This window comes from Podarcis raffonei, chromosome 8 (genome assembly GCF_027172205.1).
Source record: "Podarcis raffonei isolate rPodRaf1 chromosome 8, rPodRaf1.pri, whole genome shotgun sequence".
Taxonomy (NCBI): Eukaryota; Metazoa; Chordata; class Lepidosauria; order Squamata; family Lacertidae; genus Podarcis; species Podarcis raffonei.
In genome coordinates this window covers 47,131,043-47,156,909 of record NC_070609.1, presented here as the reverse complement: position 1 = coordinate 47,156,909, position 25,867 = coordinate 47,131,043, and the positions used below count along the sequence as shown (strand labels likewise).

Sequence of the window (25,867 nt, the reverse complement as noted above, 5' to 3'; positions counted from 1 at the left end):
AATTTGTTTTATGTGTGTAGATCAGCGCACGCTGACCAACAAACAATCTTCGCAGTAAAGCTCTATTCTGATGGCATGAGTATCACAACGACTGGTAGATTCTTATCTGCTGCAGCCTTCATCCGCCTTCACAACCCTTGTAACATACTGCTTGTTATCTTTTGCCTGTTCTGCCATTGAGGACTTCTTGGCTCATTCTTTGTCTAGCACCTTCCCCTTGACCTTATCTTAGTTGACCCTGCTGGAAGTACAAGACTCCTGACGGCTTCGCTCACAAGGGTCATAGGAATGTGCAAACCCATTCACCACAAGGTGATGAAGAGTACATATGGTTGCAACTGACACATGTATTTTTTCTTTCTGCTAATCAGAACAGGTTGATATACAAGTCTCTTTTTCCAGGCTCCACATAATTCTTAATATGATTTCATCATTTTTCTTTCTCAAATGTGAACTGACACCTAGTGATGTGTCATAATTTTTGTGTATGGTGGAATAATGGATCTTCTTGCCTGACTTGGTGTTTCTAATTGACTTGCAGCTATACTGTATTTTCATTTTTCTGACTACATTTATGCTGGACATTCAGACAACATTTTTGTGAACGGTGTTCCTGTACTTTTACATGCATAGTGTCTAAGGTTTCCACCCTCCTATAACATATGTTTGGCCTCTGCTTGGACTACATGGGTAGCCTCAGATTCCTGTATGGATATGGATTAGGATCCCAGTCATTGACTGAAACCATGAGGGGCAGCCACCTTGCTAAAGTGAAGGAGTTCTGGGTTTGGTCAGTCGGTGCCCCCATTAGAGTCCTTAGGGTTCTATAATGGAGGACAGATGGGAAACAGCAATGTAATAAAATGAGCTGCTAACCTCTGTTCTTTCAAAAGAAAACTTCAAATGAATCTGATCTAGCCATAACAAAGCCTACAGCCCTATGTAAGCATTATTGGCTAGAAGCCCCATTAAATTCAGGGAGGCTTGTTTCTAAGTAAGGGAGGAGGGGCTGGCACATGGCACAGTTGCCAAGTGCCTGTGCTTTGTGCCCCTTTCCCAGCCTGCTCCACCTCCCACACCATCCATTTTCGCTTTTTCGTCCTTCTCTCCCCTTCACAGAGTGGCAGGACTTAACTACCAGTACATAGGAGGAACAGGGAGATAAGGTAGACATCACCTGTTAGCCTCAGCATCTTTGCTGTTGCTTTTGTAGCAGCAAAGCTGCTAGGCATGCCAAGATAATAGAATCTTAGAGCTGGAAGAGACCCATGGGTCATCTAGTCCAACTCTCTGCAATGCAGGAATCTCAGCTAAAGCATCCATATAGAATAATATAATCTTAGAGATGGTTATGCAGCACTTAGGTCAAGTGCTAGCATTTTTGCCCATCTCTCCCCTTCGCAGGGAGGTGGCAGGGTTTGGCCTTTGTCTCTCCCTCTCTCTCCTGTTCGTTTCCCTGTCACAAACAGTAGTCTTTTGGTTCCTGGACCCATCTCTGCTTTATACAAATATGAGGTGTAGGCCAAGTGCAGGTGGAAGATCACAACACTACTGCTGTTCTCTGCTGATGGTGAGAGGGCTCAGAAGGCACAAGGATAAATACACACATAATTCCATTTTCACAGTCCAAATCATGGTCATGGTGGCATACAACATGAAAAAAATACATAGCTACAACATAACAAATGTAGCCATAAACAATAAATTAAGCATTAAAAAATACAAAACCAAACTGAATAATTTCTACATAAATCACAACAAAATCAAAAATAAAGATACAAAAACAACAACACAAAAGCAGCAACCCCCACAAAACAATACCCCAGCCCGAGAGTCTTTTTAGCAGCCTCAGCCTTTGCAGCTATATAAATTTCACATCTGGCAGCCTATGTGCCCCTTTGGATTCAAACAGTACATGGGTAGACGAAAAAGCCCGGGACACAATTTTTACACCCCTCTAGCAGCTATAGTGGCTCATTTACCAGAAGTAATGTATTTAGCATTAACTCTAGAAGTGTATACTCAATTCTGACCAAACTAAGCCTCCTGATGTATATTTCGCTCTAGGAGGCTTATTATTTGTGGACTGTTGACAGCTATGTCTGCTACCCCCTGCAACAAAGTCAGCCACCTTTTTCTAAGGCCAGCCCTACCTTTGGTTTAATTAAAATTGTGGTGTTACTAAACATTTTCTTTTGTGGTGGATCCCACCACAGATAAACATAATGTTGTCTGTACAGCATAGGTTCATTAATGCTGCCTTTGCCAACCTGGTGCCCCCTAGATGTTGCTGGACTATCTCCCATCAGTCTTCGCATACTAGTTAGGACTGATGGGAGCTGCAGTCCAACAACTGGAGGGCACCAAGTTAACAAAGGTTGTACTGTTGTTACTTCAAGTGGTTTACTTCCATAATTCTAACAATATACTTGCAAATGTGTTGGGAAGATAAATTTCGACAAATGCCTTTACTCCATTTAACACAAGCAAAGTTTTTAATTATTATTATACTATTATTCTAGTTCTCCAGGTGACAGATGAAACATAGGCATCGTTTGTGGAGCAAATAAAGCACTGCTCACCCTGTCTGAACATATTAAGCTGCCATTGCTGAACTACTATGACACAGCGTGCGTCTGCTCTGGCTGACAGCTGCTGCCCAGTATGCTCGGCGGAGATGTTCCCATTCCTGATCCTATGTGACGGGAGATTGCCAGAGATGGATGCGGGGCATCCTGTAGGCACGGCATCTGCCATTAACCCCATGCTGCATGTGGCAGAATGTATGATACAGAAGGTATTCGCTCTCAGCAAAGCTATCCTGCCTGCATCCCGCAGATTTATCGTGTGAACCGCCCTGAGATCTTACGATGAAGGGCGGTATACAAGTCAAACAAGCAGATAAGTAAATTTGGTGCTTCAGAAGGGCGTCGCCCTCCGCTTTTTGCGTGCGCAAACCGTTTTAAAACAAAACAAACCCCCACAATGCTTTGCCCGGAGAGCCTGCCGCGCGTTGTATGCTGGGAATTGTAGTGCTCCCCCTTTTTCAGAGGCGTCCCGGAATCGACGGGCGGCGGGTGGAACTCTTTTTCCCAGCATGGCCGGCGCGCGCGCGCCAGAGGGCGTGGCCGGAAGAGGCGGGGAGGGCGGGCGAAGCGCGGAGAGAGGGAGCGCTGAGTGGGTTCGGGCCGCACTCGGGGCCGCCGCCTCTGCTGCCGCCGCCGCCGCCATTAGCCGAGGGGGAGCTTGCGAGGTGAGTACTGCGAGGCGCCTGAGGTGGAAACCTGAAGTGAAAGACATAGAAGCAGCGGGGCTTCTTTCCCGCCTCTCAAACTCCTGTGCTGGGCCTGGGCGCTGTCCGCCTGTTTGCCGGCCCGCCCGCCTCTCTCTTCGGCTGCTTCGAGGCCTTAGGAGTTGGGGAAGGGCGAGGATAAGGGTGCGTTCCTGAGTTACTACTGAATTTTGTTGCTTCTCCTTCCCCTCCCTGTTTGCTAGTGATTAATAGCATGGGATCGTGTAAGACTCTCCACGCATTTGGCGGGGTGTGTGATAAACCCATGTGGGTGTGCATGTGTGAATGTGTCCGCCCTTTCCCACGTGTGCGCTTTCTCCGTTACCTGCTTCTTGATTCTTATTTGGATACACCGGGAGCGCACTGTTTGAAAGTTTGGGGCCTTGGGCAAAGAACTCCCCTTCCCCAAATTTATATTTGTTAATTGCAATTCGGACAGGGTTTGCTCCAACACGTCCTTTTTACAATCGGTCAATGCCTGATATTCAATAGGTTTTAGTAGGAGTTTGTCAAAAGGAAGTGGTTCATTAAAACTTAGGTAGGTGGGACTAGGGTTGCAGCCTGAGTGGAAGTTTCTTCTCAGTGAATGTACTAAAGGGGTTCACTAACGGTCTCTGAGGGCTACTTCCAGTTGCCTGTGACAAAGCATATATCGAAAACTACAGGTAAATAACAAAAGTGTAGTCATTTGTTTCTGAACTCCCAACCCTGCTAGTAAGGCTGATCCATTCATTGGACTGACCTGATGAAATCCTTGAAGGTGGTTTTTTTTAAAAAAATCTCATGATCAGAAATTAAATTTGAGAACTGACAGGTTTGAATAATTTTCTGAACAAGAAAAGAGTATTATTTTGACCTGGGTATTTATATAAGGAATTTTTGTGTTTCAGATTAATTATTAAGTAATTGTAAAAGAAAAAACTAAGGTGACAAAAACTATGTATGATACAAAAGTATCCAAGTTAATGAAATCCAAGGTAAATTGACATTAATTATTATCTGCTGGAAAATGAGAAAAGTTAAGTGAACTGAAGAGTGTTGTCCCAAGGCATGGCCTTGAGAGAACAGTCTTGTCTAGTAAGACCCTTGATAAGAGACCACCATGTATGTTGCCTTCCATGATGAAATAAAGCTGGGATATAAATCTCAAATACCTCCACCCCCACCCAAATCGAGTGCCTAGAAATTGCCACCAGTTTTCAAGGATCCAAGATATTGAGATTTTTTTTTAATTGAATGGGGGTAGGAAGCAAGCAGATATGTGAGAATTCTTAAAAGTGTGGGAGATACGTGAGATATTTTAGGTCAGCGTTTTCCAGCCTAGTTAGCCCTGCATATTGGACTCCTAGCTTGCATGCGTCACAGGTTGCATGCCTAGTAGTTAGGAAAGATAGGTACTGCTTCTGAAGGGCGTCACATTGGTGTTTAACAGTCTTTGAATGGCATCATGTTGGGGAAGGCTTTTCTAGTCTATTGAGGTATATACCACTTAACTGCAGCAGTCAGCTGATCATCAGTGTTAGAATGACAAGTAAAGCATTGAAATAAAATGTATTCCTATAAATCAGGGGTGGAGAACTTGCAGCCAGTGTGCCAAATTTGCTCTACAATACTGTTTTCTTCCAACTTGCCCCACGTCTATCATATGTGACATCAAGTGTAGGACAGGTAAAGATGTGCCTGGATTGACTGTGTGACCAAGTTCACCATGTTCTGCCCCTCTTTGGCTCAGGTCCCACCTACCACCATCAGGCATGATATTACACCAATGAAATGGAACCCTCAACAGGAAAAATATTCCTAATCCCTGATACAGTTGTAATATGCTGCTTAATTTTATGAGGCAACTGGCATTATTGGAAAAGGTGCCTTAAGGGGTGACTAGTGAATGATTAGTAGTTGTCTAAGAAGATATTAGTGACTGTTCATTTCAAGAGCTAGTTTTCTAGGCATAGGTATGTAACATGTATGTTTGGGGGCCAGAGTGACCTAGAATGCCAGCATCTCTCTGAACCTGCTTCCCCATTACAATTGCCAGGGACTCCTCCATATTCCATTTATCCAAAAATAGATACAGGGAAATGGCCTTCTTAGTCATGGCCCCTACATTCTGGAACTGCCTTCCAGAGGGGTTCATCTTAGCCTACCTCTTCAGAGTTCAAAAAGGAGGGTGGATTTCCCTCAAGAAAAGTTTTAATTTATTGGAATTTTATTGAGTAGTTGTAATCTTGGAGAGACAGAAATCACAAACATGTTTAAAAAATAAATAAAATCTATGAACTGCACATAGCTGGCTGATCCATATAATAGATTAATGCTGTGGTAGCGGTGCTTTTCATTGTTATACTATTGAAGAGCAGGATTGCACATCTAGGTGTTTAATCAAAATAAAAGATTTTTTTATATGAAGAAACTGTTACCCCCAACCCATATTGGTGCCTCTGCCATTTTATTGACCTTGCAGGATTTTTAAATATAAAATACAGTGTACCTCGGGTTACATACGCTTCAGCTTACAGACTCCATTAATCCAGAAATAGTGCTTCAGATTAAGAACTTTGCTTCTGGATGAGAACAGAAATCGTGCTCTGGCAGCGCAGCAGCAGCAGGAGGCCCCATTAGCTAAAGTAGTGCTTCAAGTTAAGAACAGTTTCAGGTTAAGAACAGACCTCCAGAACGAATTAAGTACTTAACCCGAGGTACCACTGTAATAGCTATGAATGTTGCAGTGTTCCTCCTTCAGTGTTGCAATGTAGTGCTCTCCTAAAATTGAAAAATGAACTTACAAATTTTACTTCATGATTTCTGTTAGTACAAATGAAACCAAGAAACTGATAAAACTCCTCCTTAGGCATTCCTCCTTAGTCTTGTGCAATGTGGAACTGGATATAGTATTGTGAGTAATTGGTGGAGGAGAGTGCATAGGAACAATGCAGTTATCTGTAGATAGAACTGTGATGAATACAGATTTGAATGTAAGCATTTGTAGATTCTATAGGATGTCACAATGATTAATCCAAGTGCTTAAGATGATGCTTATGTCATGTACTATTGGTAGGAAATAAAATGAACAGTAGATTTTTTTTCTTGAACATACGCTCCAGTCAAGAAAATGTCAGCAGAACAGCTTCAAGTCAGTAATGGATATATCTACAAAACTGAATTTCTCCCTAGCCTGTGCTTATCCTTGAAAGTTATATTCTTGTTATCGTATCAACAATACAGTATTAACTCAATTTAATACAGTATTAAAACAGTGGTTCTTTTTGCCTGCCATTAGGAATGAAAGAGATTGAGGTTTTCTACTGAGTGGACTATTGCTCTTTAGAAAGAACAGCCACTCGCCTGTGGCGAATATGAATCTCCTCCAGGCAACCAGGCACAGAAGCATTATAAAGGTTGATTCTTTTTCCTTTTATTTATTTATTTCTTTCAGTGTAAATCCCGCCTTTCTACATGTAGCACTCAAGGCGGCTTATAATAATAAAAATACAGTAGTTTGGGGGAAAACCACAACCTAACAATAAAATAAAAATAAGACCAGATAAAATTAGTCAGTAATAAAACAGCAAACAGTAATTACCGTATTTTTTGCACCATAACACTCACTTTTTTCCTCCTAGAAAGTAAGGGGAAATGTCTGTGCGTGTTATGGAGGGAATGCCTACGGGTGGCATGCCTACGGATTTTCCTCCTCTAAAAACTACGTGCGTGTTATGGTCGGGTGCGTGTTATAGAGCGAAAAATACGGTATATTTGAACATGTTAAGGTAAAAATTTAAAAATATAGCTAATCCAAAAGCTAAATGCCTGTTTTAGTTATATATTTACATATTTACCTGACAGCGGAAGGATGTCATAGAGAGGGTCTAGATGGGTCTCTCTGGGGAAGAGAATGAGAAAGCTTAGGTATAGCCACTGAGAAGGGTGTCTTTGGAAGATCTCAAGATTCATGTCAGCTCGTACTGGAGATAGCAGTCCTTCAAGTAATATTGTCCCAGGCTTTTTGCATTGTTCCTGTAAATGAATTGGTAGTGAGTGAAGGTCTTGTATTTGTGGTATTGCATAGTCCCTATAAGAGGCCCTGCTCGAGTCCAGATACAGCGTTCTGAACCAGCTGAAGTTTTGAAAAGCTCTTTAAAGGCAGCCTCATATATAGCACATTGCTGTGATCCAAACAATATGTAGTCAATGCACATGCTATCATGCCCAGAAATAAACAGAAGAGGTAGTAAAACATGTTGTGAGCTAATGTTTGTGGACTTATTTGCAAGGTTGAGAAGGGTATTAGTGTCAAACATGTTACTGCTTATTTTATTTATTATAACATTTGCATCCCACCTTTTCTCCAAAAGCATATATAGTAGTTTCAAAAGCATGTTTAGAACCTACTGGTGCTGTAAAAAAAGGGTAGGAAACCTCAGGCCCACAGGCCAACCTTGACCCAACAGGGCATTCAAGTTGGCTGGTGAGGCCATTTCCCCCAAACCACAGCCCCCTCACCAGCTGGTATCACTTGTAACATCTTTTGTTGGGCGGTGTTAAATCATGCATTGGTTGTGCATACCTGTTCTTCAGCTGATGAACTTAGGTTAAATCCTGCTTACTTCAGCTGGATTCCGTTCAAACTGCTGTTAATACAAAGGAGAAGAACACCCTATTTTAGCAGCACTTTGCACCTGATATCATTGTGATGTCAGGTGATTGACAGGTTGGTAGTCCCCCCCCCCCATCAGTATTGATAAGGGTCTGGAGCAGGAACCGGCAAGCCACTCCAGTATCCCTGCCAAGAAAACTCCATGGACAAAGACAACAGGCACATAAAAGGGTCTTGCCTAAGAAGCCACAAATATTCCCCACCCTAGATATGCATGCTTCTCATAGTTGCATTTTCATTTAATCCTGAAATGTATTTTAACCACACTGTGAAGTCATTTTATGATGAGGAAAGGTGCCAGTGTTTTTGTGCAAGGCAATATTAACCCTAAATGTTAATGCACACGTAGAAGGGAATGAGAATCATACCATAAGAAGAGGTACTTATCTGGTCCACAAAGGCATAGAGAGCTGAAGATACCTCAGGGATGGGGGAACCCCCTGGCCCTCCATATGTTGTTGTATTCCCAATTCTCAACAGAACCTGGCAGCATACCAAGTAGTCAAGAATGATGGGATTTGTAATCCAGCAACATTTGAAGGGCTACAGGTACCCCATCGCTGGCCATGGGTGTTTGCATAATGAGAAAAAGTACTAGATATTAGAGTAACACTTTATTATCATGTAAGTAACCAATGTGATTTTGTATGTTGTATTTGTGTTAAAAAAAAAGAACAAACTTTTTTAGAATTCAGATATACAGTGGACACTCGGGTTGCGAACGTGATCCATGCGGGAGGCATGTTCACAACTCGCAGCGCTGCATCTGCTCATGCGCAAAGCGCCGAAACCCAGAAGTAACCCATTCCGGTACTTCCGGGTTCGGCGTGGTGCACAACCCAAAAACGTGCAACCTGAAGTGTTTGTAACCCAAGGTATGACTGTAAATTAAAAGCAAAAAAATTATGTTATGTTTGAGATCTGAGCATCAGACTTCACTATGTTTTCAGTGCCTGACATGTTGGGTCCACCTCCTGGTAAGGATCAAGGAGTTATTGTAGTAATAACAATCTGCATTGCTCCTAGGGAAAAGTGCTGAAGTTGTTGGCCTACTCTGCAAACTGACCTTTAACTGCTATTTAAGAACCAAAATTAAAAAGAGAAGTAATAGTAGATTTATACCATTAAGGTTTCTTTTCTTTCTTTTTCTTTTCTTTTCTATCCAAAGGGCTGTGGGCAAGTCACATTAAGTTAGTAACAAAGTGCGTCAATAATCTAAACCAGAAACTAATACACCATCCAGTAACAGGCTCCCAGAAATCAGCTAAAACATCTTAGAACTATCTGGCAACTGTACAGAGGACAAGAGAGACTGACAGAGGTGAGGCAGTTGAGAACACTTGGATATTGTGTTTGGTACATGGATTAATCAAAATAAATTAGGAAAGCTCTTCATTCAAGAAGGTAGCAGAATTACTTTGCAAGAGATGAGCAAATTGCTTCTACTATGGGCTGAAGCTTGTCAAAGCATTGTCTAGAGCAGGGCTGGGAAGCCTGTCTTTTTCCATATGTTATTGACCAACATGGTCAGTGGTAAAGGATGATGGGAATTGCAGTCCAACAACATCTGAAGTACCACATATTCACCATCCCTGACCCAGAGGAATTATTTTTTAGTTACAAGTTAGGATACTATTTTCATTCTGCTCAGATACTTTCATGGTTCCCGTGGGTTCCCCACTCCCATCCCGTGTGCTAGCTTTGCCAATGGGTCTTGGTTTCCCTTCACTGCTGAATTTTTAGATGATGTTGATGTTTATCAGTGCCAGGATGGGAGAAAGCTTGGTTAATTGGTTGCCCAAATGCCTACAAATCTCATGCTGGCTCTCAGTTTGGATCTATGTAGGATTTTAAAGAATAGATGTCTATTCAGAAACTCCAAACACCACCTCAGAACTGACTGACCATGTTTCCATGGTCACATTAATCCCAGATTAAAATGAATGTGCAAGTCAAGCTGTGTGTACTTGCTCTCAGAAAACATTGGACAGTTTAGCTGTTTACCCTGAGCTTTCTCTCATCAATCTCTCTAGCTTTCTACTTTGTTCCTTTTATGCCTCAAACATTTATCAACATTAGACCTATCTAAATGTTTTGTGCATGTCCTGCTAGAATAATTGGTCCTTTATCGGAGAGCCAGTCTTTATTGGAGAGCCAGTGTGGTGTAGTGGTTAAGAGCGATAGTCTCGTAATCTGGGGAACCGGGTTCGCGTCTCCGCTCCTCCACATGCAGCTGCTGGGTGACCTTGGGCCAGTCACACTTCTTTGAAGTCTCTCAGCCCCACTCACCTCACAGAGTGTTTGTTGTGGGGGAGGAAGGGAAAGGAGAACGTTAGCCGCTTTGAGACTCCTTAAAGGGAGTGAAAGGTGGGATATCAAATCCAAACTCCTCCTCTCCTTCTCCTTCTCCTCCTCCTCCTCCTCCTCCTTTTTTCTTACCAAGCACTTTAAATGGCTTTGGTGGTCTTGTAGGAAATGCTTGAGGCTACCCATGCTAATCAGCCAAACCATAATATCCTCTTTGGAGAGTTATCTACCTTGATCTTCCCTTCATCTACCTTGCAACTTTAGTGATCTGCTTACACGATAAATAGGTGTGTTTCTGTTTGCTGCCATTCAGAAGAATGCATAGTTCCCCCTCACTCTTAAAGTTTTGCCTTGAAGTTTACATTGTAGGAAGTTGTTGATCTAAGTCAACAGAAGGAAAGTGATGCCCAAACTGGTGATACAGAATTGTAGAGTTGGAACAGTCTTGCAAATAGATAGTGAATGGACTCCTATGATCTTCTGTGTTTGGCTCTGCTTTATCATAGAAAATTGGGACATACGAGTTCGCTGTCACCTTTTGTTCTTGCTATTAGGCTGGGCAGATTTCCAGAGCACTGCACTATATTTCAGTAATGCAGCTGTTATTGGGCTTCCTTCCTTTACAATATCTAGGATTATAGAAAAGACAGGGGAACTGTGATAGGCAGGGAAAATATAACAAGTATCTATGGCAGCTGAGTGTGCACAGAAATGCTCTCTTTGTCTATCCTGCCTTCAAGAGCTATAGCCTCCACCCACAATATACCTTCCAGCTTGCTTTTGGTATGAGCACAGCACCAGGAAGACCTCCTTCCCTTCTGAATATTAGAGTTCAGGGAAAATCCAATAAGACAATTTTGGGCTAGATAATTTGACCTGGTGGAAGGAAGCTTTGGATGTTCCCAAATAAGTTCTGTTGCTTTTTGTGCCTGAATTCAGTGCAGCATGAGGGAGAGTTTTCTTCTCCAGGTACTCAGAAAGCAGTGAGATATATTATTGCTGTTTGTGTATATATGTGACTCAGTGCAGCAGGGATGAGCCCCAGCTGATTGCTGAGGTGGAGAAGGGCAAAGGCTCTATCCCTGTGGTTTCATCTGACCCTGAGCTCAACATGATGTCAGAGGAGGCCCTGTCCTCTTCCTTGGAGGCCAGGGTTGTGGCACAAATTGATTTTGCTTGGCTGTCAAGGCCTGCAAAAAAAAGGAAAAAGAGTGACTCCTGTATATGAGCCTTTTAAGGACACAGGACAGAGAAAGCTTTGAGCACACTACTGTACTTCTACAACACAGCACAATTTTGGCAGCCTACCCCAGCTTCAAATTAGCCAAGATGAGTACTTGAAGGTGCTTCGGTGACATATGTGAGCATGAAGGCCGCCAGTGGGTTGACACTTGGTAATAGAATCATAGAACTGTATAATTGTAGAGTTGGAAGGAACCACAGGGGTCATCTAGTCCAACTTCCTGCAGTGCACAAATCCTTTTGCCCAGTGTGGGGCTCAAACCCATGATACTGAGATTTAAAGTCTCATGCTCCACCAATTGAGCTGAGAATGTTTGCTTCTTGTTTCAAATGCGTGGAGAATTTCACATCTGTATTAATACAACTAAACAATTGGATGTCACTAGTTTGTATGATACATTTCTGGATTCTGAGTTCTAATTTTGGTGGTTGTATGTTGGCCAAAAATGCTCAAAGGAGGAGGGTACTGCTACAGAGCAGACTTTTCATGCTTTTAAGAGCCATAGTTTTCTTTTCCTCTGTGTCATGGTATGAACCAAGGAGTGCCTTAATGCTGGTGCCTAAATATGCTGCAGTCAGGCTGCTGCACTACAGCAATGTAAACTGGAAAAAGTTCTCTGTAGTGTGATGCTCAAATCCTCGGGGAGGAAAATCATGGGTAAGTGAAAAATTTGGACAATTCTGGTAAAAGATCAGCCTATTGTACTTGTATTGTTAAATCTTTCATTGCCTTGGGCTGTCAGTTTTCACTGCTTTTTCTTTTTCAGTTGCTGGCTCCGACTGAGGATTCAGAATGGGAGACAAGCCTATTTGGGAGCAGATTGGTTCCAGCTTTGTACAGCATTACTACCAGTTATTTGATACAGACAGGACTCAGTTAGGAGCAATATACGTAAGTAGCTATTGGAACAGATTTTTCTTGATTATTTTAAACTATTGCTCAATTATTCCAACACCCCCCCTCCCCATTTATGTGCTTGTCCATTACAAACTCTTGCAAACAGCCCTGTGAAGTAGGTTGCAATCTTGTTATCAGGGAGAGAATTAAGGCAAGGACATGTTCACTTGCCAAATGATACACATCAGGTGTGGGAAACCTTTGGCTCTCCAGATGTGCCTAAACTACAACGCCCACCATTCCTGGCCATTGGCCATGCTTGCTGGAGGTGATGGACACTGTAGTTCAGCAACATCTGGTGAGCCAAAGGTTTCCCGCTTCTGACATACACAGTTATAAATAGGCAGTCTTATTCGGTCAATTACTTGCTTAGATATTCTAGTCATTTGAAAAGTACCTACCCCATCGATTGGTCACCATGTTCTATGATATAGAAAGGTGTTGGTCTGCCATAGTCAAAACAAAAAAATTTTTTTTCCTTCCAGTAGCACCTTAAAGACCAACTAAGTTAGTTCTTGGTATGAGCTTTCGTGTGCATGCACACTTCTTCACATACGAAGAAGTATCTGAAGAAGTGTGCATGCACACGAAAGCTCATACCAAGAACTAACTTAGTTGGTCTTTAAGGTGCTACTGGAAGGAAAAATTTTTTTCATGTTCTATGACTTTGATTTGATGCACCACTCGGCATTCTAGTGGCCTCATTTTACAGTAGCTATAGTAAAGCAAGTTATAGGAGTCAAGAATGTGAGGTTACCAAAGCATGGCGCCTTCACCTGGTGATATCACAGGTGAAACTCCCACTGCTCCCGCAGTATGCCACTGGGTGAAGACGCCATCACGCTCTGGCCCTCAAACCTAGGGAGGAACAGACCGATGGAGCTTGTTTTTCCCTCTGCGTGCCAGGCGCTGCCTAGTATTTATAGGCATGAAGTGCAGGGATCAAGAGCAGATTTAGTTGGCTGAACAGTTTCAGGCGTCTTGTTCAAATTCTTAGCATGCAGCAACTGAAATAAATGCCCCACAATTTGACAAAATGGTCTCCAGACAGTCCCTCTGATACTGTATAAACATTATTGTTTAATTCAGAATGAATGTGAATGATATTACCTTAAAAGTGCTCTAAAATGTGTCACAGCAGGCCTCAGAAGGTTCATATATTTCCAACGGGGGTAGATTTTGCCAACCCATTCGCCACCCTGAGAAGCTCTGCTGGATGTCTACTAGAGGATGCAATTGTGGCAGTGAAGTAAACATTCTTCATTGCCATGTGGTAGGCATGATTATGCACTCACCAGCACAAAGTCACGCTTGCCAGGAGACTTAAACCATTTGTGCTCTGTCTGTTTTCACTACCTCCTGCTTCACCCACAACTCCTTGGAAAACCAGGGTCTAACCATGCTCTGCAGTGCTGGAGAGGCCCTTGGGAGTGGCTGTGTCGACCACTCCTTCCATATCACTGTTCCAAAGAGAAACCAGAGTTTTAATAAATGGTGACATTTCCACTCTAGATGTTCAGTTGCCTTTCTAAATAAACTAGGATCTCCTAGGCAGATCAGTAATACAGGATGAACTGGTAATATGAAACAAAGAAATGAAGCCTTAGTAATGCTTAGACTAACGTGATCAGCAGCACAGTGCTGATTTAACTTTTACACATGCAGTTTTTGTCTTTTCTCCGAGTTCCTGTCAGCAAACTTAGGGAGGGTTCAAAATACACTTCAGTACATTGTATATAGCTTAGAGGCTGTACCTGACCTTTAGGTTGGCATTGCCTGAGTGTTTCAAGAGGACTAAGTGCATTTAGGGACTGCCTGAATGCATCAGAATGCAAGAGTGATGCGCATGCACATAGGACTCTAAACTTTGTTGGCAGGAAAGCATGTGTTTTACCTCAAGCATTCATACTTTGCTATTACTAGATGCTGTCCATACTCTAGCACTATTCATGGACTAAATTGAAATGGATTTTCAGAATTTTTAAGGTTTGAGTACCTAAAAGCAAAGAAAGCCTGGGAACAAAGTGGGAAATTCTTCCTTTGTCTGACAATTATTTTTCTGGAGGGAATTAAAAATGGCATTTTTGCTAGAATTTGACTTCTAGCCATATTGAAATGTGGATGATTGCTAAGCATATTGGACTACTTATGTGTGAATGAAATGCTACTTATAACTTCTGTGCCCAGGCCACATCACTTCTACTCATAGCAGGTGATCTGGTTTTATATTGGCGGGTCAGTTTTCACTTCCAAAGGTTCTGGTGAAGAATGGCAGGTGGTAGAGATTGCAGATCCAATTGGAAAATGCTCCTGGATGAAATAGTGAATTGCAGCTGCTCTGAACCATTGGCAGTTATTTTTTATGTGGGTGTTGAATGACAGTTTGCATCATTCTGTATTGTTAAAACTTTAAGGAAATGAAGGACCTCAACAGCTGCCTTTTTTGCTTGTTTTTGTGTTCTCAATAGTGTATGCTTCACAAGGGAAAGCCATGAAAGCTTTTGGAATGACAATTTTAAAAATGGTGATTGACTGACTTTGGTCATTTCTAGTTCCATATAGCGTATAAGTTACCAAAGAGTGTTAGATTTATAAGATTTGCTGAATAAACTGAAGTAGATGGGAGTTAGAAAGCTGAGGGTCCAAGAACAGGGAGAGGTTAGACTATAGATCTTTGACCAAGAGGTAGTTGGCTGGAAGCAAAGATGGGAGACCACAGCCCTCCCCCACCCCACCCTTTGGCTTCCTAACAAAATAGCTAAAGCCCATTTTTTAAATGGCAAGCTTTAAGTGTGGCACTGTCCAGTGGTAAGCATGATGAGCAACCAAGCTTCCTCCCAACTTAGAAGGTGGAGATGTGGGTGAAGATTCTTCAACACAAATGCATACCCTGCTAGTTTTTCCTGTTCCAAGCCGAGACAGAGAGCATTGGATTAAGCAGTTTGAAGGCACTGAGGCAGTAGAGCCCAAGGCCTGCACTCCCCCACCCAAAAAAAAAATGGCCTTCCCAAATTAAATACCCTGGTGGTAAGGTCTTGACAGGTGGGGAGGCATGGCAATTACACTTTTTGGTATGTTCAGCAAGGCCAAATTGTAGACCTCCTAGATGGACAGCTCATAAGCAATAAGTAGCTTCTAGAAGGCAAAATGTGGCCCGTAGGTCTATAGTTGTTGCGTAGAACAAATACATACCCTATACTTACGAAATATAGCCTTATTGTATGGGCCAAAAGTAAGGAGTCTGTGATTGGGGTAGAGGATGTTGCCTGCTATGGTGCACTACTAGGACTCAAAATTTGCTGGATGTCTTTGGCATGGAGCAAACCTCTGATTCAGCTGAGCCTGTGCTTAGCCCTTCTGAAAAAGGTGCAAACTTACTCCTCTCTGTTTCTGTGTGTAGCTGAGAGAGTTTAACAACTATTGCTGTTTTCTTTATGCAAAATGAAATCTTACTTTTCCAATCAGATTTTTACCGTCTCCCTCTCCCTCCTCTTTTAATAATTTCAGATAGATGCCTCATGCCTTACATGGGAAGGACAACAATTTCAGGGCAAAGCAGCTATTGTTGAAAAACTCTCAGTAAGTTCCTGTCCTCTTCATTGCCTGACATTTCTGTTCAGCTCAGAATTCTTTTTGAAATATTTGCGTTTTGGTGCAGGCCAAGTTCTGGTGTTACTTCTTTTGTATTATTTATAGAAAGCAGGTTCAGGCTGCACCCTTTTGCATTTCTAATCTGCCTGTCTGAAATTGTACTGATTTCAGTTCCAGAAATGTAAAGCACAGTTAACTTAGGAAGTAAGTCCCATTGGACTCAGTGATAGTGAGGATGAAAAAAACACCCTTAGATTTACATAGTGTACTTGAATGTTCAAAGTGCTTCACATGCATTATTTTGTTCTAGTGCTAACTCAGTAAAGTGGTTCAGTTTTATTATCTCCAGACTGCAGATGAAGTCTGAGGAGGTGTGTCTAGCCTAAGGCTATCTCTTGAGTTCCAAGCAGATGAAGGCCCAGGGCATCCTGATTGGTGGCTCAGTCTGTTAGCCACCCAGCTGTACAAAACCTTATTTGCATGTGTTCCAGACAGCACAGTTGCATCCTCTTTCATCGTGGTTGCAGTCTATATAAAGCAGGGGTGGTGAACCTGTAGCCCTCCAGATGCTTGTAAAGATGGTTTTAAGTTTTTAAGTATACAACAACAATAAGTGATTATACAGTGTCTTTTATTTTGCACGCATGTCTATATTGTATACTGAGAGCAGATACAGCCTTGCAACAGTTTCTGGGATTATAACACGCTAATTGTCTCAGGATAAAGCTTCTCCTAAGTGAGAGGCAATGGTAGTCTCTGGCAACCATCTACATGTTGCTGAATGCCTGTTGGCCTCAGTCAGCATGATAAGCAACAACCAGACTTATTGTCTATAACATCTGGAGGCTACAGGTTCTCTTTCCTTGTTTTGTGTGTACTCTGTCCAGAATGAGAACAGCAATGGAACTCAAAAGAAACACCCTTTGGAATAGGTGAGTTTCTCCTTAACGGCTGAATTCAGAGGTCCACAATTTTTGCCTAATCTTAATAGACCAAAAAATATGACTGCACTTTCCTATGTTGTTGATTTCACATGACACTCTATACAAGGTCTGGAATAATTCCTTGCTCCCCTCCCCAGCTCCAAGTTTAGAGCTGGAAATAAGGTGGGAGGGTGGCTTGTTGGCTGTGCAGCTTAAGTGCAGCAGCAGCAGCAGCAGCAGCAGCTTAAGCACACATCAGCTTCCCTTGGAGCAGGGGAGGGAGGATGTGGGAATCACCATGAAACGGCTAGTACAATTACTGCCTCACAGCTGCAAGGTTGGGAGGAATTGCTTACAAGAAAGCAGCGACATGCTTACCATGATGACCAAAAATGTGGGAGCCTGGCTTGACCTTTCACATGCTGTTTTAAACAAAAAACTGGTCAGCGATTGAATGAATACATTTCAGGGTGCTTGCATTTTCATAATTAATTCAACACCTAAGAACCTGGCTTGGTGCCACAGATTGCTTCACAGATGAGCTTAACCATAAAAATTTTAAGCAAAACTTTACATTTTTTTCTCTTTCTGCTTGCAGAGCCTTCCCTTTCAGAAAATACAGCACAGTATCACAGCGCAAGACCATCAGCCCACGCCTGACAGCTGTATACTCAGTATGGTAGTTGGGCAGCTTAAGGTAAGTGCTTTTTTCAACTTTTGGTCCTGTGAAAGGAATAGTTGGAGTCCAATTTCAGAACCGGTTCAGGGTTTAGCCACTGCAAGTGAGTTTTGGGCTCACATGTTCTCTGCGTCCCTTACCCCCACTCTTTGGTTTGCTCAAACCAAGGAGGGAGAGAATTAGAGCACAAAGAGGAGAGGGGGAGTAGGTGTGTTTGAGCCGAACAACAGTTTGACAGTTACATCTGAAACAGGTCTAATCCATTAGGGCAGGTTGTTCTAGCACTGCAAGTGAACAGACCTACTTTTGATTGGGTCATGGAAGCTGAATGACCAGGGCTCTTTCTCAGAGGGGTCCCCGTCCCTCCCCTCTAATACAGTGGTACCTTGGTTCTCTAACTTAATCTGTTCCAGGAGTCTGTTTGACTCCTGAAACCGTTCGAAAACCAAGGCACGACATCTGATTGGCTGCAGAAGCTTCCCGCACTTAAGCGGAAGCTGCGTTGGACATTCGGCTTTTGAAAAACGTTCACAAACTGGAACACTTACTTCTGGGTTTGCAGCATTTGGGAGCCGATTTGTTAGGCAACTAAGCTGTTCAAGAACCAAGGTACCACTGTATGTTGCATTGTCTTTGAAAACATTAAATACCCCTGTGTCTTGTTTTGACTGATGTGGGTGTAAAGGCCTTCATGCTACCAGTTGGAGGGGAGGAACCAAATGAGTCACCAAGCTTGTTACAACTGATGGAAAGGAGCCAGGGCCTTAACCAACACACAGCATTGTTCCCTCTCTGACAGAGGAGCTTAAACAAAAATCTCTAGGTGGAGCCATGGTTAAAGAAGCTTGTTATCTTGTGCTGTCTTGGAAACTGAAATACACCTGTGAGCAGGCAGGGTTGTGAGGCTATTCTTTGAAAACTTAGACTTTCAGTTGGACAACTTTAAAGAAAATGTCTGGCTACACTGAACTTGGAATGTTGGTCACAAGGACTTTGGTAAGCACTGCATCACACAGCAAAGGTGTTGTCCCTTGACACGGCCCATTGGAAGGAGGCACAAATAACTTTTCCGTCTCTGGGCCTGTGTTACGTGCATATGGACACACTTTGCCCCACATGTAATCTAGCTTCAAAATACTTTTACTTCGTAATACCTGCTAGGAATGTAAAAACAACAAAAGAATCTTGTAGCAGTTCAAAGGCTAATATATTGTAGCAAAAGCTTTCACGGGCTGTAGCTCATGACAGCTCACACCACTATTCTTCAGCTGGTGGGTTAGGACCCACTACTGGATCGTAGCTCGGTCCAAAGTGGGTTGCAACAGCAGTACCACCGCATGCCGTTATATGGAAAAAGATTGAGAAATAGGTCCCCAAATACATGCTTGAAGTTAAAGGTGGGTCCTGAGTCCTGTAAGATTGAAGACTACTGTCTTATGCTATAATAAATTAGTTTGTCTCTTAAGATGCTGCTACAAGACTTTGCTGCAACAGCCCTTTGGAACTACCCCTTTGGAAATTGCTACGAGTTTAACTTTACTGCAAGAGTTGAAGAGAAGCTGCAAAAGTGGCATGAAAAAACAAGGGGTGCACGTTACTCACCATGTGCCTATCAGTACTGGTAGCACCTTTAGCAGTTTTGTGCTTGGAGGGAGGTCCTCTTTGTGCCTTCAGTGTAAACACACAAAGAGGTTTACATGGAGAAACAATCTAGCTCCACCTCCTAGATCAGGCATGTCCAAAGTCCGTTTCAGGGGCCTCCTAATCTGGGCCTCCAGTCGGTTTAATTCAGCCCCAGTTTATTTCCTGGGGTAAAATCCTAAAAAAACCCTCATGGCCCTTCACTTCATCAAATCTGGCCCTCTTTGAAAAAAAGTTTGGACATAACTGTCCTAGGTGCTGATGCACAGTCAGCACCAGTCTGAAACAAGTTCAGCGCATGTAGAGTTTGTGTCCTTGTAGAGAGAGTCCTATGCAGAAGGGATCCAATTCAAACTGATGTTTGTGTGATGTCTGAGAAGTATGGCTGACATGAGTGTCAGCATCTAGGCTAGCCCACCCAAGAACGAGAGCCTGTTTACAGGTTTTCAAGCCAACATGTGAAGCGGTAATCTAAAAGAATGCACATATTGTTATATACAGAGGCTATGTAGAAGGATTAATGTACGGATGGGGTGATTTTTTTATCAATAGAAGATAAAGCTTATATACTTTTTTCTGAATGCTGTTTCAGAAACGATGCAGGTAGAAAGGGCTTCACTTCTATGTCTTGCCAGAAATGAATCATGTGCATCTTCCCGGGCACTTTTAGGCAAAATGGGAAAGTGCAGATCAGTGGTGCTTCCTATATCTTCTGCATGTTGCCCTGTCCAAAAGAGTAGTCAGTGTGATATCACTAGTATTCCATCAGTGTATACTTGTTGCATCACTTGGCAGATGAAGGCATTTAGGAAGATAGATTCTGGAAAGGAGAAAGTAAATCTCTATCTAAACATAAAGATTACTTCGTGTAGCTTTATAGACAAACACCTGTTTTCTAGTAAGTTTTATGCTAACCTTTCAGAGTTTACTTGGCATCTTCATGCTAGTAATAAAATTGAAAGGGCCCAAACTCCATGGTAAAGCAAGTATTTTGTATGCAGAAGGTTCTAGCTTCAGCCAATGACACCTGCTATTCAAATGATTGCATGTATTAGGGATGAGAAAGACCTCAGAGGTGCTGCAAATTGGAACTGACAGTGCAAGGCTGGGTGGAAAAATAGTTTGACTGTATAAGGCAGCTTCATCTGTTCAAAGCTTCACAGATAAGCAACTTTAGTTTGCAGGCTTTTAGTTCATGGTTTGCATGTGGCTTATTGTAAGCTATTGGAAGATTTATTGTTGCGAATGAAATTATATGAATCACCCGTTACAAAAACCTCCAGGAAAAAAGTTAATGTAGTCCCTTTAATGTGGACTGAAATTAACTTACTAATTTTTAAGCTTGTCCTTGTCCTCATTGTACTGCTCCTGAGTAATTGGCAGCAGTAGAGGTACCTGTTGCATGCCTGGAACATTCTTTCTAAGTACAGTAAATAAACTCGTAATGGAATCCTGCAAGGAGACTGGCATTCTGTATCTACAGAGCCTATCACGTTAGTAATGGTTTCTCTCCTGTTCTGCTCAGGCAGATGATGACCAAATTCTAGGTTTCCATCAGACCTTTTTGTTGAAAAGCTTACAAGGTGCGTGGGTGTGCACCAATGAAGTCTTCAGGCTAGCACTCCACAATGTTTAGCCTCTGGCCGCCTTCTACCTCTGATCTTCACAGTCCTCACTGAGTAAGAAGCACATTGCTTGCTCCTGTATCCTAGTTGAACTTGCAGTCTGAACAGCATGGACATTGCTTGTGTGTTCTTAAAGCAGGGTTGAAGAATGAGAATCCTGCTCATCTCAGGGTTGTGGCTTTTGAATTGAGCAAATGAAGTTTTCCACTTGGAACCAGCTGCTGCGGAATTAATTTAGCATAACCTTTTATGCCAGTCAGTTGCTTGCCTAACATCCTAGATCTAGCATTGCTTAGAAATCTAGGACATCTGTGTGGCACACAATGAACACTCACCTTGTTGTGTTTGGAGTTGTCTGAGCTAGAGCCTGTAGGTATATCTGTGCAAGATTCCTCTTAGATCAGGAGAATGCCCTTAAGCCAAGGTCAGGTTACACTTTAAAGCACCACAAATGTGCAGCTCATAAACACAGTTGGGTCTGGGCTTCAGGACATTTACTGTTTAAATAACAAGAGTGTTGGAGGAGATGGGAAAGGGAAATGGCAAAGAATGGGTGAGCAAATGTATTTATTTTAGGTTTTGTTTCAGTTAGGGATGAGGATTAAGACAAAGGCTTCACAGAAAAAGTGGGGTTTTAAGAAGGATTTGGCAGGTGTTTTTAAACTGCAGCAGTAAGAATGGCTCTTGGTATGTACAGCATGGGTCTGTGGGGCCTCTACATTTACCTGATTTGGTTGCTAATGATCAGAGGGAGAAACAAATGTTGGGGATATGCAAAAGTACTTTTTTTTTAGGAAGCATTTATATATGTCTCTTCTGTGGCACTCTGAAGCCATTTTTGCCCACTTGTTTCAGCTTCAGTGGAGATTGTGTGTGTGAATGGCATGGACAGGTATGCATTTAGAATCTAGATCTGGTTATATTTCTTTTTGAGTGCAGAGTGCATTTTTAGATTTGGAGCCAATCTGCTGAGTGCAGCCATCCTTTGGAAAAGGTAACAGTCAAAGCACAGGTCATAGTTCTAGTTATTCAAAATATTTGACATGTAGGTTTGCTTCATCCCTGGCAACAGCAAGAACAGGGAAGAAGCAGAGTAGGCACTTAAGAGCAGTGTGCTGGTGCACACAGGAAGTTTGCATTAAACCATGGGCATAGCCAGGGGGAGCAGGGGCACAACTAGTAAATAAATGAAAAATACTTAAGTGCCCAATTGCAACACAGATAGCTCAGTTCTCTCCCCGCCCCCCCGCAATAATGCTTGCCTCCCCTTAAAATAAATCCTGGCTATGCCCATGCATTAAACCATAGTTTATTCTAAACTATGAGCAAACTAGCTCACAGTTAACTGCTCCATGGAATTCTGCAGAAAAATTATATGGAGCTGAAACGCAACATTATATGTACTGGTATATATTCTAGAAGATGTGAACAAGTCAATAATTACCAGCCTTTCCCCACTGAATGTCCCTGTAATGGCTTTATTCCTCCTATTTGAAGGGAGTCATTCTTATGCCAAATATATTAGTGATTGTTATAAGGACATGGCATTTTTCAAATTTTTGACCACCACTCACCATCCCATTTTTTTTGCCCTATCTTTTTGTACATTCTAAACCTTATGCCTATTTTGTTGGCTTTAGCAGGACTTAACCTTGAACTCTCAAACACACTACTACCTCCTCAAATTGTTGTTAAGGGGCTGTATTGATTCTCAAGAAGCTTATAATTCTCAACTTCCATAAGCATAAACATTATCAAACATTATAAAAGGATGTCACATAGAGGAGGGAGAAAGGTTGTTTTCTGCTGCTCCAGAGAAGCGGACACGGAGCAATGGATCCAAACTGCAGGAAAGAAGATTCCACCTAAACATTAGGAAGAACTTCCTGACAGTAAGAGCTGTTCGACAGTGGAATTTGCTGCCAAGGAGTGTGGTGGAGTCTCCTTCTTTGGAGGTCTTTAAGCAGAGGCTTGACAACCATATGTCAGGAGTGCTCTGATGGTGTTTCCTGCTTGGCACGGGGTTGGACTCGATGGCCCTTGTGGTCTCTTCCAGCTCTATGATTCTATGATCTGTAGTGCAGCAGTAATTGCTACAATGGTAATGGATCATCTCCATGTTTCTACTGCTCTTTGAGTATTGTCCATGCCATTGTAATTTTGCATCATTAAGACTCAAAAATGCATGTCAGAATCTTGCCTACCTTAATTCATTAGCACAGGGATGACATGATAAATCTGAAAGCTGAATGTTGGTGCAGACAGGTGAAGTATGCATGAAAGCATTTGGCACCAGCTGCAGGAATTTGCCTTGTTAGACATTTGCTGTAGTAGAAAATTTCTAAAATTTATTTTTATTTTGTCTTCACAGGCCGATGAAGATCCTATTATGGGATTCCACCAGATATTTCTATTAAAGAACATCAATGATGCTTGGGTTTGCACCAATGACATGTTCAGGCTAGCATTGCACAACTTTGGTTGAGACAGCATCCCCGAGGCACCTGTACTTTTCTTTTCTCCTCTCCTCCTTACAGATATTAATCACATTCATGGAACATTCCAAATATCATACACAAACCTGCAACACCACGGCAAGCAAGCAAGACCTGCGACATGCCCTTCTGAAGAGTTTATGTTGTGTCACTAGAAGAGTTCCTTGTGCATGATGTTTGGAAGTTAGACTTAGCTGCATTTGACAAGGGAAATGTGTGTTTTTACCAGCATGCCTCGGGAAGCATCCATAATGCAAAAGGTTGTGTTTCTGTACTGACAAGTTTCTCTAATAGCCCAAAGAAGCAAAAGGAAAGGAAAGAACGGCAGCCTGAATCCAGCTGAGATACTGATTTTTTTTTTTGTTCAGATGTTTCAGTGCTACATTATACAATAAAACCATGAAATTTTCTTAACAGTTTACATTGTTGGATGTTCACTATGTAACCAGATTCTTGCATCTTCAGCTATACATCTGAATACCTAGCCTGGAAACACGACTTGGCAGAACTTTGAAGTTCTTAACGTCTCCATAGCTCTTTTGTAGTACATTTTTGCCATTGTTTAAGGCTTAACAATTGCTCCATATACCTGAAAGTTGAGATATTTCCTTCCCCTGAAAGTCATAATACGGATTTATATTAATTACTTACGTGCAAAGCAGATCATTACACTGAGCATCAATCATTTTCTTCAGTCCTTCTTACAGAAATAGTTGGAAGACCATGCATAAAAACAGCAATGTAGAATGTACTTTTTCCAGGCTTCTAGGCTTCTTTCTCTACACTAAGTTCTCAAGATTTAGCATATTCATCCCATTTGCTTTTCCTCTAGTGTTCAAGAGATGGGTCCATATATCATCATGAATTGTTTAGAGAGTTTTGCCCTGCCAGGACAGCCATTTTAAAGCAAGTTATAACTTTAGCCTAGTACAATCACACTACTTTTTACGTTTGCCTGTGGCTTGCTTCGGATAATGTCCTGAATTATCGTAGTATTGTTGCTGAAGTAAGCAGCACCCACATGCCACCAATAGCAGTGTTTCAGTAATTAAATAGTACCAGTACTACTAAACTGCTAAGAAAATTCCAAATACATTTGCTGCAACAACATAGCGGTGGAGACAACACATATTTTCAAAATGGCCAGGTCCTTGTAGGATTTTTATTAATGAGCTTAGTATGAGGTGAGCAGACTTGCATCCATGGGCCTTTCCTAAAGTTTAACTGAGCTATTTCCAAATTGTGCTGGGCACTTGACCTGATACTTGTTTAGTTTCATATGCCAATGAGTAGGAGGAACAGTAAGTGTGTTTTTCTCAACTATGGAAAAAGATCTCTTGAAGAGATGGATTTGCTATCACATCTACTGAGGGGTGGCTGTAGTTGGCATCAAATCAATATAAAAACCAAGGCAAGGAAGGTACGCATTTCCAAGCATATCCTGAAATAAAGGTACATTTCTAATCCCCGCTGGATGGTTTACAAAAGTCCCTTTCAGCTTCGCTCTGGATGTTAGGGTTTGGATTCCTTGTTCTGATCATTCTACTTCACCGACTCTTTTTGTGCTTTCATTTTCCTACAGTGATCTAAAGGACTGTCACTGTCCCCGGCAAGCCAATGCTTTTGGGGCGATTACAGCTGCCACTTATGGTCCTTGAGGTGTAGTTCCATAGACATCACTTCATTGCAAGGATTTTGGTTAACATTGGCCAGTTACATGAATTTAAAATGTGCTTGTGGAAGAGAGCTTAGGCTGGCATTCATGTCTTAATGCATGTGTACAGGTTTAGTTTGCAGAAGTCCCAATGATGTGTAGAACTTAGTGCCAAGTTTGCTTAGAACTTCACCCTTCAAATCAGGTGTTCAGGCAACTATTGGGAAACGGTTGTCTCTGTATCTAAATAAGATGAGGCAATTCCAGATAGCCTCATTTTAAATTTAGCACACCAGATGAAAATCTTTGGGCGAGGTCATCATAGGTACCATGTTTTGAGTTGGATGTTGTATAAGTCTTGGTGAGAGCTTTGCTTAATAGCCATATGAAAACAAAATGCCTTATAAAACTTCATGAGAATGTCTTTCACAGGCAACATTTTGTTGGAAGGGGGGCATTACTCTTTGGCCAAGCTAATGAGGAATGTTTATTATCATCCATAAGAGAAGAGTGACTGTTTCCCAATATCTTGTGTCACCTTCACAACATTAGCTTATGGCATTTTATTAAAAATTGGCTTGCCCTTTGAGAAAATGTTAAAGTCAGTAGATAGGGGCTGCTCAGAAGGGCAATAAAAAGCTGTGTTCTCCAACCCAATTTGAAGGAGAAATCCATCCTTTCTATCATCCTTAATGGAAACTGCCTTGTAATCATTTGTTTTCAGAGCAGAAAACATCCTTAGGATATTATAAACTGCTACAAGAAGGTGTATGATAGAAAGCCTGATCTAGGATTCTAGATTATGTGTAAGGAGATGAAAGCTGTTAAACTGCTCATTCTGAAAATAGTGTAAATTCTTTCAT

At 42.0% G+C, this 25,867-nt stretch overlaps 1 protein-coding gene across 3 annotated transcripts; it reads left to right on the top strand.

Annotated features, from left to right (window-relative positions):
* Positions 1-3,128: 3,128 nt before the first annotated feature.
* On the top strand, positions 3,129-23,769 carry NUTF2 (nuclear transport factor 2). 3 transcript variants are annotated; one of them, XM_053399722.1, is made up of 7 exons: positions 3,131-3,253; positions 6,573-6,690; positions 9,118-9,270; positions 12,266-12,390; positions 15,904-15,975; positions 17,509-17,607; positions 23,227-23,769. In XM_053399722.1, the coding sequence occupies exons 4-7, from the start codon at positions 12,292-12,294 to the stop codon at positions 23,338-23,340; spliced, it is 384 nt and encodes a 127-aa protein (XP_053255697.1). In that variant the 5' UTR covers positions 3,131-3,253; positions 6,573-6,690; positions 9,118-9,270; positions 12,266-12,291; the 3' UTR covers positions 23,341-23,769. The 3 variants fall into 3 exon arrangements, with proteins under 3 accessions (XP_053255695.1, XP_053255697.1, XP_053255696.1); XM_053399721.1 differs by lacking the exon at positions 9,118-9,270; XM_053399720.1 differs by lacking the exons at positions 6,573-6,690; positions 9,118-9,270 and having other exon boundaries at positions 3,129-3,253.
* Positions 23,770-25,867: the final 2,098 nt, after the last annotated feature.